The sequence below is a fragment of the Planococcus citri genome, chromosome 2 (assembly GCF_950023065.1).
Source record: "Planococcus citri chromosome 2, ihPlaCitr1.1, whole genome shotgun sequence".
In the NCBI taxonomy this organism is placed as follows: Eukaryota; Metazoa; Arthropoda; class Insecta; order Hemiptera; family Pseudococcidae; genus Planococcus; species Planococcus citri.
Window position 1 is genome coordinate 17,414,356 of NC_088678.1, and position 17,118 is coordinate 17,431,473.

The 17,118-nt window shown below is 32.8% G+C and overlaps 1 protein-coding gene across 1 annotated transcript in view; it reads right to left on the minus strand.

Moving 5' to 3' along the window:
• The window catches only part of LOC135834824 (putative fatty acyl-CoA reductase CG5065), a 40,378-nt gene that overhangs the window by 19,814 nt on the left and 3,446 nt on the right, over positions 1–17,118 (minus strand). The window contains exon 2 of the mRNA XM_065348793.1: positions 1,151–1,353. Within this exon, the coding sequence (XP_065204865.1) occupies positions 1,151–1,353 (203 nt within the window). The remainder of the gene's footprint in view (positions 1–1,150; positions 1,354–17,118) is intronic.

A 17,118-nucleotide genomic window follows, 5' to 3' on the forward strand; every position in this document is an offset into this window, starting at 1 on the left:
CAAATGTGGATAAACTTGGGTCGAGCATTACACACAACTCGATTTTTAGCTGCCCAAGTTAAAATCTATGCCTTCTGGAGCAAATTAAAAACTCTGGAGAAATTGAAAAATCGCGCTGGAGTCTCCAAAATGGCTGGAAATGTGGTAATTCGCTGTCGTGGGGTTAATTAATGACAAAATACAGCGATTAGCGAATATTTCGAAAATTTTCTCGCAAACGAGAAATTTTTGATATTTGAATATTTTTATTTTGAAAAAAAGCTGGTCAAAAAACCACTCTTGAGGTTTCCCCTCCAGAATCGGCTCAAATGTAGATAAACTCGTTTAACAGATCGAGTATAATACACAGCTCGATTTTTAGCTGCCCAACTTCATTTTCACGCCTTCTGAAGCAAATTCAAAATTCTGGAGAAATTTAAAAATAGCCCTGGAGGCTCCAGAATGGCTGGAAATGGCGAAATTTGGATGGGGGGGGGGGTTAATATCAGTTTTAGGACTTATTTTGAACATTTTTACTAAATCACCAAAATAGTCAATTTTGGATTTACAAAAATTCGCCAAAAATCGAAAAATGAACTTGGGCAGCTGAAAATTCGGATTTGGGGGTTTTAGAACATGCTCTTTCCAAAAATCGCGGTCCCGTTCAAATAGGAGGCGGACACCTCGAGAGAGGTTCCCTTGTCAGTGTTGAAGCCAAAAATGATTCATTTCTGAGAGAATGGTATACTCTGATGAAAATCGGATATCCGAAATGAATTCGCTGTCCCAGAAATACGCTCTTATTTGGCCAAAATTAAAAATGCACAAACTAACCCTTTACATTTTTTGGAATTTTTTCAATTTGAAAAAAAAATCGAGTGAAAGTTCGTTTTCGACTAATTCGAGGTCGCCGAGTCCGAATCTGGTGTCTATTTGTGTCATGGGTCGCTGCTTCAGTGAGGAATTGCGACTATTTCGCCAAAATACAAGCCCGATAGCAAAATTAACGCCATTTTCGTATTCAGCGACCTCAAATTGATCAGAAAAGGTCATTGAAAATGCAAAATTTAACAACTTTTTTTTATTAATCGAAGAATTAATTATAATTTGTACTAGTAGATAAAGCACATATAGATATCGAAGAGTAATTTATGTATTTTGACGTACGTACCGGTAATTTAGAAAGTTCTTCGATTCTGGTAGCGGGAGAAAATCCTTTTTTGGGACGACACAAAACGTAAATTCGTTTCAGATCTGGTATGCAACGTAGCATTTTTTCCAACAGTACTTTGCCCATAAAACCAGTACCGCCGGTGACGAGAACCGTCCTTCCGGCGTACCACTCGATCAAACTGCCTTCCGTCATATTTAATTCTGCAATTAAAAGAAAAAAAAAGGTAACATGTGAGTAAGAATCGTATCATTTTATAAAATAAATAGTATGGAATGATAATTGATGCGGTTTAACGTAGCCATAAAAAGTAGCTAATTATCCTCAGACTAAGCATGTTTGTTTGTTTTTTGTTTCTTCAGAGAAGACAATTTTCAAAACTCTTTACAATTGGATAAAGTCGATATCAGCTTAGGTATGGAAGTCTGGATTTATTGTGCAAAAACTTGAACAGAGTTTAGCTATCCCTATGGGACATTTGTATTTCTAATTTCCTACACAATGGTTATCTGTGTCATGATAACGAGTCGTCAATAAAAATTCAGCAAAAACATTTCGGGATCTTTCCAGTAAGTAATTGTGATTTTTTCGAACGTGATTCAATCGCTGAAAATTCTCTCAAATTAATTTATATCGCGATTTCAACTCGTTTGATATCCTATTTTGCGACCTTTCGAACATCAAAATATCGTGTATCAAGTTTACAAATCTTATGGGGAAAAAAAAGAACAAAAAAGAAACACACGCTCGTGATAAATGACAGCACATCCCTCTTAAGTACATATCAGTCACTGTATACTCGTAAGTAGTACCTACTTTGTAAATCAGATTCAAATGCCGAACGTGGCCTTGAATGACAGCAATTTATCGCTAAGAATTAGTTAAAACCGCAACTAATATTTTTTTAAATAACGTCTCTTGCTTATATGTACGATCTCAGTCGATATTTCTTGCCAGAGAATCAATACCACATCCACACTTTCCACAGTCATTGAGCATAGTTTGAAGTAGGAATTGCTGTACCTATCATTGTGTTTTTTCAACAGTTCCTCTTTGCCGATATTCGATAGCAGATTAACAGCTGTTGAGTGTTATCGTATTATTTTGTATCGTCATTCAATGTTTGGTGTTTTATTGGTCTCTTGGCAATTGTGCTCATCTTTTTTATTTTCAATTTAAATTTTTTTTACTGTTTTTTTTTTCAAATTTTTATTTAATCAGCGTTTCCAAGGCACGTGGCCAAAATAGTAATTAAAATCTCACCAAGACCCCAGATAATGAAAAAAAAGTGAAAAATGTCCAGTTCTCGACAAGTCTTCACCATTAATGCTTGTTCACATACCGGGTGGGCAATAAATTATGTACCTAGTTGCAAGTCTTGAGAATCAAGGTTCCTTGTGTGTGTATCATAAAGTTGGGTTTGGAGCGTCTAAAGCTGCTGTCGTTTAAGTACATATCTATTTGGCATTGAAAACTTCCAACAGAGCTTTCAAGCTAGGTACTTACAATAAAAAATGTTTTGCCATAATGTTCATCGTTGACTCGATAATTGATACTTGCACATTTAAAGTGCAGTTTTACTGATTCGCGATACCCGAATGAATAATGGACAGAAAAGGTTGAGGTACTTGTTTACGAAAAATGATGGCATTGGTGGAAAAATTCTCATTGTCGATTCATTTTCAATTTGAGGGGAATTTCTTCATAAGTTCCAATCATTTTTGGAAGAAGAATGAAACAAAAAATATAACATTTATTTTGGGTAAAGCATACCTTACTTGAAGTGAAATAAAACGACGAATCTAAAGGAAAGGAAAATGAATGCATGATGAATGAAAGAAATCAAAAAATTAATGAATAATAATAAAACAAGAAAAAATTATGAAATAAACCCAAAATGAAAAAGTATTCAAGTTGATAGAAACCTGGTAAATATAAACACAAGTACAGAAAAAACCAAGAAAATAATTGAAAAATTAAAGGAAAAAATTGAAAACTGTGAAAAAACTGAATTAAAAATCAAAAAGTGGAACAAAAAACTAAAATCAATTCAAAAACCAGAAGCGAGAAAAATTTTAAAAATAAATTCGAAAATAAAAATAGAAAGTAAAAACATCAAATTATAAACGGAAAATAACACACACAGGGATGCTACGCGGTTACTTTTTAAGTAACCAAGTTACTAAAAGTTACTAATAGTAACTTTTGGTTACTTTTTAAAAATTTTGGTTACTTAAAGTTACTTTTTCCGTGTTTTTTCACAAATATCCTTTTTTTTCTTCAAAATTTTACCCAGAACTCTTTTTCTTTTCATAAAAAATGATGTTGTTTTACCTCTCAGTAGAGATGTGCACTTTTCAGAAAAGTAATTTTGGTGAAATGAAAAGTGAAAAGTTCATTGAAAAGTGTGAAAAGTTGTGAAAAGTGTGAAAAGTAAATCGTGTGAGTCTCATTTTAAAGCTCTCTGTAAGAGCTTCAAATTGATGTATTTTTTACCTATCTAAAACACACAAAAAAACAAATCATTTTTTTGACCTACTTAATCGAATAGTGGCAGTTTTGAGCCTTTCTAAAGCCTCTAATATTTTTGGGTTTTTTAGATTTGAAAAAAATGTTGTGAAAAATATCAAAAATGGGTGCTGAATTGCGAAAAGGGAGGAGTGGAGAGAGTGAAACTTGATATTTGACTTCATCAATGAGGTCAGTGATCTCTGATGAGTAAATTGATTGGTCACTCGCTTTTTTTAAAAGTAAAAACTGAAAAGTGAAATGAAAAGTAGGAACTTTTCTTTTCAACTTTTCATTGAAAGAAAAGTACTTTTCACTTTTCACTTTTCACACTGCACATCTCTACCTCTCAGGAATTGTGAATTTTCGAAAGCTTTTGCCCTCGCTTCGCTCGGGCTTTTCTTCATATTTCTATAAATATACACATAATAATTTCCTGAAAAATTAAAAATTTTGAAGCCAAGAAAATCAACTTTTTACTTACATCATCAGGAATGACGTTGTTTTACGTCTCATATCATCAATTTTCGCAGCTTTCGCCCTCGCTTCGCTCGGGCTTTTACTCATATTTTACAACTATCAAATGGGTACCTAGGTACATATATGTAATTTTCTGAAAACTTTTAAAATTTGAAGCTTTTGAAGCCACGAAAATCAACTTCTTGCTTAAAAAATGAGGTTGTTTTATGTTTCGAATCATAAATTTTTCGCAGCTTTCGCCCTCGCTTCGCTCGGGCAGATAAGAATTCTACTGCTACAATTTTCAAACATTTCCTAAAATGGAAAAATCAACTCGACAAATTCCAAAAACATAATCTCATCAAGTCATCAATATCTGACCAATTATTTGAAAAAATCTTGTTGTTGGGTGGGGGGGGGTGTGGTGGTAGAGTAGAAGTTGGGAAAATCTAGCGTGAAAAGTTGGGAGAATTTCAGTCTTCCTCCCCCCCCCCCCCCTCCAACACATCGCTTCATCACACCTCTGAAAATAAAATGTAGTAGTTTTTTATGGATCAGAGTTTTTCGGTCATCTCACCTATATTTTTTGCATTGGAAATTTTTTTGGTCACTTTTTTGGTTACTTTTTGGTTACTTTTTGGTTACTTTTTCCAGCTTTTTTGGTTACTAAAGTTACTTTTTTTGAGAAAAATTTGAGTAGCATCCCTGCACACACACACACAAAAAAAAACAGAAACAGGCATTGAGAGTTGAAAAACCTCAAAATGAAAAAGGACCAAAAATTGAACATGAGCAAACGAAATGGAAAAACAAAAAGTACTTGACATTTCTTGAAAACAAACTCGATCGTCGAAAAACAAAGAAAGAAATGGAGAAAATTAAACTTTGAAAATTGAAATAAACACCAAGAAAAAAAATAAACGCATCTCCCCCCCCCCAAAAAAAAAGGAAAAAAGTATTGAATTTAAATTGAACGAATATCATTGACAAGGGATAGGGGAAAAAATGAAGACAGACAAGTTTTGCGATTTGGTAAATCTAATAAAAAATGTAATGTTTAAAGAAGGAATGAAAAATAAGAAATGAAAAAATTCATGTAATTAATTAATAATTGAATGACTGAAATTTTTCTAAGAAGTGAGAAGAATGTAGGTATGGAATAAAATGAAACATAGGCCAAAGATAGTGCTTCAGAGTGCCTGTGGGTACTGCTTTTCCAATAATTCAGGGAAAACCTCTTCTTTTCGCCGGGAAGTCCTTCATTTTCCGAATTTTCAAATAAATTTGTCATTTAATCAAAATCAAGCGAAAAATGAAAACTCTATTTTTCATTTTTTCTAAGGTCAAATTAATTAATTATGGTAGCAAAAAATTAAATATTTTGGTAATGAAAACCAATTTGATTATGTCCATTGTTGAATGTATTTTCTTGTTTCTTTGAAGTTTTTTTTGGAGGAGGGGGGGCCATTTTTGAAAATCTCCTTCATCCATGGTCCTTATTTTTAGTTGTCAGATTTTGTTGGACACCCTGTGCTTTGAGACTGAATACATTTGTCGTTATTTAAAATTAAGGAAAAAGTGAATAACTTGAGAAAAAAATTCAGTCACCCTCTTCCTGAAGTAATACTTGAAGTGAAGAATGGAAAGGAATGGAAAATGGATGCACGATAAATAAACAGGAAGATGTGTAAAAAAATAACAATAGAGAATGAAAGCTTGGAAAAAATGATGAGAATTGATAGATTGATGAATAAAACCAAAAAACTACCTAAATCAAAATCGAAGAAAAAAAACTCACGAATTTAGCGTGAGAAGTCAGAAGACCGACTTTTTGTAAAATAAAAATCTTTTTTAAGTACGAATTGATTCACATTTTCTCAAACATTCATTATGATTCGTATAAGTGACTCGTTCGCGAACGAATCGATTCATTCACTCAATTTTTGATGAATCATTCACGAACGAATTGAATCATTTTTTGTGAATCATTCGCGAACGAATTGACTTTTGTTTGTGAATCATTCGCGAACGAATTGATTCGTATAAGTGACTCGTTCGCGAACGAATCGATTCATTTACTCAATTTTTGATGAATCATTCGCGAACGAATCGATTCATTTTCTCAATTTTTGGTTGATCATTTACCAACGAATTGAATCATTTTTTGTGAATCATTCGCGAACGAATTGATTCATATAAGTGACTCGTTCGCGAACGAATCGATTCATTTACTCAATTTTTGGCGAATCATTCGTGAACGAATTGATTCGTACAAGTGACTCGTTCGCGAACGAATCGATTCATTTACTCAATTTTTGATGAATCATTCGCGAACGAATCGATTAATTCACTCAATTTTTGGCGAATCATTCACGAACGAATTGGATCATTTTTTGTGAATCAATTGCGAACGAATTGACTTTTATTTGTGAATCATTCGCGATCAAATTGATTCACATTTTCTTAAACATTCATTCGCGAACGAATTGATTCGTATAAGTGACTCGTTCGTGAACGAATCGATTCATTTACTCAATTTTTGGCGAATCATTCACGAACGAATTGAATCATTTTTTGCGAATCATTCGCGAACGAATTGATTCGTACAAGTGACTCGTTCGTGAACGAATCGATTCATTTACTCAATTTTTGGCGAATCATTCACGAACGAATTGAATCATTTTTTGCAAATCATTCGCGAACGAATTGATTCGTACAAGTGACTCGTTCGTGAACGAATCGATTCATTTACTCAATTTTTGGTGAATCATTTACGAACGAATTAAATCATTTTTTGTAAATTATTCGCGAACGAATTGACTTTTGTTTGTGAATCATTCGCGAACGAATTGATTCGTATAAGTTACTGGTTCGCGAACGAATCGATTCATTCACTCAATTTTTGGTGAATCATTCACGAACGAATTGAATATTTTTTGTGGATCATTCGTGAACGAATTGAATTTTGTTTGTGAATCATTCGCGAACGAATTGACTTTTGTTAAAACAAAAACCGAGAAAATAATTGAAGCACAGAAAAGAATTGAAAATTGAATCAATTGCGAAGAAAAAACTTGACTGAAATTCAAAAAAACGAAAACAAAAATCTAAAATTGATTCTGAAATCAAAACCTAGAAAAATTGCGAAAATTAACCAAAAACAAAAACATCGAGAGTTGAAAACCCTCAAAATGAAAACGAACCAAAATTCAACATGAGAAAACGAAATGGAAAAACAAAACCTTGAAATTCTGAAAATGATAATTATGCTGTAAAGAATACCTATTTAAGTACCTACAGAATGCAGACTAAACACTTTGTGTACATATGTATTTCTACTGTACTTAGGTGGTATAGTTGGCATTGAAATTTAGTCGATGCCAAAAATTCGTTCAAGAGCTTTGACCTCTCTTCATCGTAAACACATTTTCACAGCTGTTTACATTCAGCAAAAGTAATGGCAAACTGGTGTTCGAATAAAAATGAAAAATTTTCGAGAAAATTTGCGGTAATTTATGTATGTAAAAAGACTCTTGCGAAAGGTTGACTGATAATAAATCCGCGTGGTGCCTTACCTACGACATAGGTACAGACAGGTATCATCAACAAATTGACACGTCATCTAAATGCTATAATTATTGCAAAGTCTAAGTCGCAGTCGTAATAAATTGCAATAAAAACTTTCATGAATCATGATTGAAGGTACGATGCATGCAGAGTTTAAAGTCATAATAATGCCCACCAAAAGACTATGGCGCTACGTACAATTTATAGTTAGGTATGCAGAAGAATGGAATTATGCTACTTACTTTACTAAAGTTACGTTAGGTACATGAAACATGAGTATCATTGACTGTTGCAACGATGAGCAATATTATTTATGTGGTTAGTCGAGTAAGGTACCTACCTATGTATTTAATGTATGCAAAATCTAGCTACGAGTATTATAGTATTCATCGTAAAACTGTTTTAAAATCAAATTATAGGTATTGCAAATTAGGCTAAATGAACGATAAGTGCCTTTAATAGTCCTAGTATTTATTTTACTCGCCTCAACTGCAAAAAAAAAAAAAAAAAAAAAAAAAAAAAAAAAACTTGAAAATTGATCAAGAATCGAGAATTCCTCCGCATACTCGTTGAAAAATTTCTCTCTGTGTAAAATTCAATCCACACCTTTGTACATGTTTATAAATAGGTGATAATTTCTCTCTTCAATAATCGAGTGAAATTTCCTCCTTTTAGCTTATCCAGTCTAGAAAAGTATTTATATAAATAAAGTTCCAATAGTTACATACTTATCTATAGCCAGTGGTTAGCCAAAGGTCATCATAAGTACGCAGATCTGACATTACGCCTATAACTTACTACTATAACTCAGTCGCCGCAATTTATCATTGCAAGTATTACGTAAACTTCAGGTTTTCGTAAACTACCTACCAACCTACCTTCGAGAAGGCGAGGTGTTTTTTTCCCTTTTAAACTGATGCATTTCACTGCAAAATTAAAGTCACGCGCTAGCAAATTGCATATCAATTGTTTATGTCTAGTCGGACGCAATTATATGCATTTATGGATAAGTACGCATCGACTATTATGCCTACACCGAAACAATTATAATAACCTAATTTAGAACCTATATACTAACGAGTAATGTGTATTTTTAATTTCGTGAAAATGAAAGTATCTATCAGCCTGTGTGCTACCTACTATACTGAAAGACTATACGTATAGGTAAACGGTTTGCACTGAAATCGAACATGCATTAGATTACCTAATACTGGTTTTAATTATTAATTCACCAGCCAAACGATTCCAGACATGATACGCAAGTGTAGGCACGTTATATATTATTATAAGGAAGTTGCAACAAACGTTTGTCAATATTATGTTGACTAACCAGCTACGTTATGATTTTTTAAAATCACGTGGAAAATTTTTGGTATTTTTGGAAGATTTTATAATGATAGACCGGGTATGTGATTTAACAGGTAGTTGTGATTATTTTGTCGCTTATTTATACATACGAGTAGTAATTCATGATGCTGAATTATAAAAAAAAAAATTAGGCTGAACGCTTCGGGTATTTAGGTTCACCTACTGCCAACAAGTTATGTTTCTATTATTACGAGTACATGCTTAAAATTTCGAAAAAAAAATATTATTATCCTTTTCGAGTGATTGGTCGTTTTTGTATAACTTTTCATCGTTTCATGCAAACAATTTTTCAGGATAAAAAGAAGGAATTGAACGAGAAGGTAGGGGAAATGAAAAGAGTCAGGTTATTATTTTAGAAAATCAAAGAACGATTCAATAAGCTTCTGGTAAATTATCTCCACTCCCCTCCCCCCAACACAAAAAGTCACTTCAATGAATTGGCCATTACAATCCTTGAATGAAGGTCAGACTAATGAATAGGTCGCTGAGTACTATGAGTAGGTACCTACCTCTACCTACTTCTTTTGGGTTTCAAATTCTAACTTGATGATAAAAATGATGAAATTAGTCAAATTAGGCACAGGTAAAGTAGATAGGCACTAGGGTGGTCTTTGAATTCATGACAAAAAAAAAATACGCGATTTCTTCTGCTCCCAATCCTCAAAATGGTGACTTCTGGTGAGAAAATAATTCCCTTTTTTTCATTTTTTTCTATTTTTAAAAAACTTGGACTGCAGTGGGCCTCTCAATTTTTAAAAATTTGAAAATTTCAAGTTCCAACACTTTTAAAAAGTCTCCTCTGAGTAGAATGAACTCTCATGAGGATATTATCTTCCTCCCTGGGAAACCAAGTCGGTCCCTTAGAATAGCTGAAATTCGTACCCTATTTTATATTAAATTTCAGCTATTTTAGGGGGTCAGCTTGGTTTTCAATGGAGGAGGCTGAAATCGTCACGAGAGTTTATTTTAGTCAGAAAATTCATTTTAGAGATAACAGAACTTCAAATTTCGACATTTTAAAATTTCACAGTGAATTTGTATTTGATAACATTTTTGAAAATTGAGGTGCCCACTGCAGCCCAAGTTCTTCGAAAATGAGAAAAATGAAAAATAGGGAATCATTTTCTCACCAGAGGTCACCACTTCGGTGGCGGGGAGGGATGAAAATCTCAACTCCGAAAATAAGGACTATACCATAGTAGGCACATATCGAAATTGATTGAAAATTTTAAATCCAAGTTTAGAACCTATTGGTTTTGTGTTTTCTTTCTTATTTTTTTTTTTTACAAAAAAAATGTCTTGTTTTCACAATCTTATAGCATGAAACTTCTTGCAATCAGAATCATACTTTACCAAAATTTTATTATATATTCATATTTCAGTTTTTCCGGGCCTCCATCTCGATCCAAAAACATTTTTGATCTAAAATTTTCGTTCTGTTTTCAGGCATCCCAATTTGATAACTTTTTAATAGCTTGGTTACTTTTAGTTACTATTTTCAGCAAAAGATTACTTTTGTTACTATTTTCAACAGAAAGTCACTTTTTTCGATTTTTTTCTTATAAATTAGAGAAAAAAAAATGCTCGTAATTTCAAATAATCACTTTAAAAAACAAAAAAAAAACTGAACGGTCCTTTTTTGTTTTGTCACTAACTCGATCCTTTTAATGCCGAAGTAATGTTGTCAAGTTGTGATTTCTTTTCATCGATAATTTTAACCCCAATTACATAAAATATTCGTTTTTATTTTCATTACTATTTTTATGTCGATTAAAATAGTACCTATTAATTTATTCAAATAATATTCTCAACTAATATCGGAAAGCAAATTGCTGTTTGTCTTTTTAAAAAATATAATTAGGTGGGTTATATTTTTATGAAATTGAAATAGATATCATTCTACCTAAGGAAATATTTTCAAATATTTTTAGGTTTTCTTGAAAATTATATTCTACAGGTACCTACAAACTGATTGACTGAATAAAATGATTTAATCAGAGCCCTGACGAAGTAATGTGTGTTGGAATGGGGGTAAGATTGAAGTATTCCCAACTTTTTTCGCCAGATTTTCCCAAGCTATGAAAAGTCGTGAAAAAGTCATGAATTTTGCACGAAACACTCTTGAAATTCATTTAAAAAGGCCATAAAATGAAAAAAAGAAAAATGAAACAATGAAACAATTATTAAAAAAGTTGAAAAAAATGAAAAAACTGAACTAAGTACTTCATTTTTGATCCTGTTGAAAATGGCAACCTTGTTTCGACACAGGTCGTCCCGATCCAGAAGGTATTTGTCTTTTTGCTTATGGGTCCTTTTTTTTCTGAATTTTCAAATAATTCTGGCATTTAATCAAAATTGGACGAAAAATGAAAACTCGATTTATCAGAATTTTGCATTTTAGGTTGTATTAATTTTCACCGTTTTATGCTGACTATTTTTTAGGATTGGAATTGAACGGGAAGAGAGAGGGGTAAAGAATCGTGCTATTTTTTTTTATAAAATCAAAGAACGATTTAATGAGCTTTAGGTTATCCACCTCTACGCCCCCCCCCCCAACACTAAAAGTCACATCAATGAATTGGCCATTACAATCCTTGAATGAAGGTCAGACTAATGAGTAGGTCTCTGAGTCGGTTCCTAACTAATAAAAAAACAGGTGAAATATTGTAAGTTTTTGAAAAAAAAAGAGAAAATGAAGTTTGGATTTTGAATTCAAACATCATTCTTTTTTAATAGTAAAATATGTATTTTTCCTGTTTTTGCAATCTTAGCATGAAATTTCTTGCAATCAAAATCAAATTCGTCATCAAAATTTTACGATTTTAGTAATGGTGTCCATCTCGTCTCAATCCAAAAACATTCTTGATCTGAAATTTTCGTTCTGTTTTCAGAAATCCCTAAGGAGAGGTTACTTTTTAGTAAGTAACTTGGTTACGTCTTTTAATCGCTATTTTCGTGAAAAGGTTACTTTTGTTATTATTTCCAAGGGAGATGTTACTTTTTTTCGATTTTTCATTGCAAAGCGGCAAAAAAAAATGCAAATAATTTCAAATGATCACATTTTTGAAAAACTGAAAAGTAATTTTTTTGTTTCGTCTCAAATCTAGTCTTTTTTTAATGCCGAAGTAATGTTTTCAAGTTGTGATTTCTTTTCATCGATAATTTCACCCCAATGAAACATTCGTTTTTAAATTCATTTAAGTAGTTCATTTTTTACATTTTTTGAATTATTTATTTTTTTTCAATTTATGAGCTTTTTAAAAATTTTTTAGAGTGTTTCGAGCAAAATTCATGACTTTTTCGTGACTTTTCATAACTTGGGAAAATCTGGCGAAAAAAGTTAGGATACTTCAATCTTACCCTTTCTCCAAGACACATCACTCAACTACCTAATTTTTGATCCTGTCAAAAATGGCATCCTTGTTCGACACAGGTTCTCTCGATCCAGAAGGTCAGGGAAAATTTGTCTTTTTGCTTGTGGGTCCTTCTTTTCAAAAAGTCAGAAAAAAGTCCTTCTTTTTGTCCGAATGTAATCATTCTTTTTTCTGAATTTTCAAGTAATTCTGCCATTTAATTTTTTTGTTTCTTTTGAAAATTTTATTATGCATAAATTTCTGAACCTTTTTTTGTCGGCAATTTTATGAAAAGTAAAGGGGGGGGATCATTACATTTTCAATTTTGAAAATATCCTCCCGAAAGGTCATTTGGCTATTTTTTGGGTTTGAGAGACGCGACAATTGATAACAAAAAATAGTCAGTTTCAGTCGATGGAACAAAAATGTTCTGGCATTTCAGGCCATTTGATTTTTTTTTGAGTGGGGGTAGGTATTTTCATGTGGTAAAAATACGAAAAAAAAAGGTCATGAAAAGTCAAGATTTTTTTATCCGAAAGTTTTGTTAGGCATCCTATAAAACAAAAATATTGAATTGTTTTATTGGGAGATTGAAACTGTAATCCAAAATCAAGAATTCCCAATTTTTTAGTTGTTTGGCATTTGAAAATCCCATTCAAAAAGAGAACGAATTTGCATAACTGAAAATTTTTGGTCACTTTTGGTTACTTTTTGGATATTTTTTTGGTGAAAATGGTTACTAAAATTTATTATTTTTTTTCAATTGCAACTATACAGTACAGTATGACACAAAAGTAGTGCTCGGTGGCTTTTATTTCTAAGTGGAAAGAGCTAGCCAGATTAATGAAGCGGTGTTGAGTAGGGAATAATGAGGGCTTTCAAAAGCGACCTCGAGAATTTCAAACCCATGCACAGGGTGTCCACAAATTGAAAAACCGGTTTGGTCAAAAACATTCAAACTGGTTTTTATTGGCGCAATGTATTCTACACATTGAGGCGGCAAAAACCTGATATGAATTTTTTGAAACCGGTTCATTAATTTGCAACCAGTTGACAAAAAATATCCAAAAATTGTAAATAGAGAAAAATGCTTGAAACCAAAGTTCATTGGTTCGTATTTAGCAACCAGTTTTTGACAATCAACAATCACCCAAAAATTGAAGATAGAGAAAAAAATTTGAAACAAAAGGTGTAGAGCGTGAAAAATTGAACTTTTTTTGCTGATCGGATTTTGAAACCGGTTCATTAAGTTGCAACCAGTTATCAAAAATTACCTAAAAATTGTAGATCGAGAAAAAAGCTTGTAACAAAAGTTGTGGGGCGTGAAAAATCTCACAATTCTGTCTGATCACATTTTAAAACCGGTTCATTGGTTTGTATTTAGCAACCAGTTTTTTAGAATCACCTAAAAATTGAAGACAGAGAAAAAAGCTTGAAACAAAAGTCGTAGAGCGTGAAAATTTGAACTATTTTTGCTGATCGGATTTTGAAACCGGTTCATTAAATTGCAACCAGTTATCAAAAATTATCTAAAAATTGTAGATCGAGAAAAAAGCTTGGAACAAAAGTTGTGGGGCGTGAAAAATCACAGTATTATCTGTTCAATCACATTTTGAAACCGGTTCATTGGTTCGCATTTAGCAACCAGTTTTTGACAGTCACTTCAAAATTGAAAATAAAGAAAAAAACGTGAAAAAGAAGTTGTAGAGCGTGACAATTTGAACCATTTTTGCAGATCAGATTTTGAAAATGGCCAATTAATTTGCAACCTGGTAACTTTCGATGGCTTGCTCTGAATTAATGAACTGGTTTCAAAATCTGATTAACGAAAATAGTTCAATTTTTCACACTCCACAACTGAAGTTTCAAACTTTTTAGTGTTTTCTCCATCTCCAATTTTTAGGAAAAAGTGATTCCAGCTTCCACTATTTTTCACTTTGGAAAAAAGGAAGTGTTCTATCACTTGAACTTGGAAGATTTATGCAGGGTGGTCCTTATTTGCAAAGTTGGGACTTACCTTCCTCCCAACCCCGAAGTAGTGACCTCTGGTGAGAGAATAATTCCCAATTTTTTATTGTTTTCATTTTCGAAAAACTCGAGCTGCGTTGATGGGCCCCTCAATTTTCAAAAATTTCATAAAATACAAATTCACTGTAGGTAAAATTCTGAAATGTTGAAATTTCAAGTTCTGTTGTCCCTAAAAAATCTGTTTTGAGTAAAATAAACCCTCATGACGATTTTAGCCCTCTTCATTGAAAACCAAGCTGACCTAAAATAGCTGAAATTCAATGTAAAATACAAATTTCTGCTATTCCAGGAGACCGACTTGGCTTTCTAGGGAGGGGGCCAATATCCTCGTGAGAGTTCATTTTACTCAAAAGAGACTAGTTTTTAAAAGTGTTGGAATTTTGAAAATTTTGCTTTAAATTTGTTTTTTTTTTTTAAATTTTGAAAATTCAGGAACCCACCACAGCCAGAGTTTTTCAAAAATGGAAAAAATAAAAAGTAGGGAGTTATTTTCTCACCAGAGGTCACCACTTTGAGGGCTGGGAGCAGAAGAAATCGCGATTTTTTTTTGGTCGTGTATTTAAGGACCCCACCCTATTATATAGGAGAAGAGCACAGATGCAAGATAACAGAGTTCTGAAGAGAAAAAGTACCTGAATCAAGGCTTGTGTACTTAATTATCTCTTCACATAGCATGGATGACTCTTAAAATTGATTCACCTATCTAATCATGCAGTATTTTTCCCTCCTTCCCCTTCGATGCAGATGCAGCATGATAATAGGTACAGGTACAATAATTAGACCTATAGGTACGTTATATGTAGTACCCAAGTGGCAAATACTTTTGGATGAATGTTCGCGCCGGTAAATTTTTCTATCACACTTTTATTGATGTCGGGTCATGTAGGTACATTATAAACAATCCATCAAAATTTTATCGCTTTAATAACTTAATTTATTGGTACTAAATGTAGGTACTGAGGCACACGCGCGCATTCCAGGTCCATTATACGGTGTTTATAGTGTTTTTGACAATGCTACTTAGTACTTATTCGTGCGTAAATTAATTATCCATTAATTGAACCGGTGAATGCGATTCGCGAGTACAAAGGCGGTAAAACAGTATAAAATAGTCTATCGATTAACCTAACTCGAGAAGTTGGCACCGACATAGTATAACCGGTTTCAAATATACGGAGATACAACTTGTAGATGTAGGTATTATTCATTCATAAAGAACCAATAAACCGCTTTCTTTTTCTTTCTTCCTATTTTTTATTCAATTTTTGCCATATTTACGTTTATAGAGATAATGTAAGTATAAACTCAGTATTGGTCAGATATGAACGTTTGGAATTTTTTTTTGCAGAATTTGTTTATTTTTACTTTTTTAAATTTTTCATCGTTACGGTTTGAACACAAGTTGGTAAAACGAATAAAAAATGAGTTCATTATTTAGGATAATTTGCCTAGATAGTGTCACCCAAGTTCTGGTATCCTTATTGAGGTACCTACTGTATATACTAATTATCACTAATGAACATCGAATTCATCTTCCGAATCGTTCCATGTACTGTACATTTTCACGAAATATTTTCATTCTGGGTTCTTACTCGTGCATTGTACACGTGTTCATCTTACGTAGCAATCTATGTACGTCTGAATTACAAATAATATTGTCTACATCGCTTCCCATCATCTTACAATTAGTATATTTTTGGGTTCTTAATCAACGAACTGATAGACTGTGGTAGTACATATAATAATTACGATAGCGACAGTATATTTTCGAAATATCACTAGTTATGTTTGATGAAAATATGCCTGTTACGCGTGAACGAATTCATGCAAACTCGACCAATTGGCTGGCGTCGCGCGACACGATGCGTGGATAGGTATCACGAAATAAGGAACCGAATTTCAACCTTGATATGGTGAAAGCTGCGCGTTCACGTAACCAAAATCTTCAATAAATTAGAATCTATGTGGTTTTCACGTATATGTAAAAAAATAATATCGCATGTGCTGTTGTCCAGCTCAAAAAAAATGTAAAAAAAATAAATAGGCACGAATTTAGGCACCTACCCATCTATATTAACGATATGCTCGTCAATTTGGAAAATAGGTACGGAGATAGGTGCGTAATTTTTATGCGTATAAAATGTAATTCGAACATCCGGTGATGTAATTGTGCAACTAGGTAGTGCAAGGCAAATAAATCAACCAGAACTCAGAAGCAATTTCAATGATTTTTTTGACCAGGTAGTTCCATCTTTTTTAGGGAGTTGGTGATAAATAAATTTGGGTAGGAACAGATTCGATTTCACAGCAATAAAATTGAAATTTTTTTTCGAAGGTAATGAAAATAATATATTCATCAAGTAATCTGGCTGAGATCAAAAGTAGAAAATGATTTCATCGTATCATCGAAACCTCAAATTTTCAAAATTGAAATTTGACGTTTTGATTGGGTTTCTTCCTTCCCCCACTCGAATATATTACCGAACTCTTGTCAAGATTTTCAAATGAAAATGTAGAGTCGACCAAAAAATAGACTAGTAATATGGTCATGGACTTCATGGTTCAAGAATTTTGCAGGTTGTGAAGGAGGAAGGAGAAGAAGATTGACGGTCTCATCTAGCTAAAATGTAGCAACTGTTTTTATCAACTGCACACTGCACTGAGCATAGTAAAGCTTACGCAATG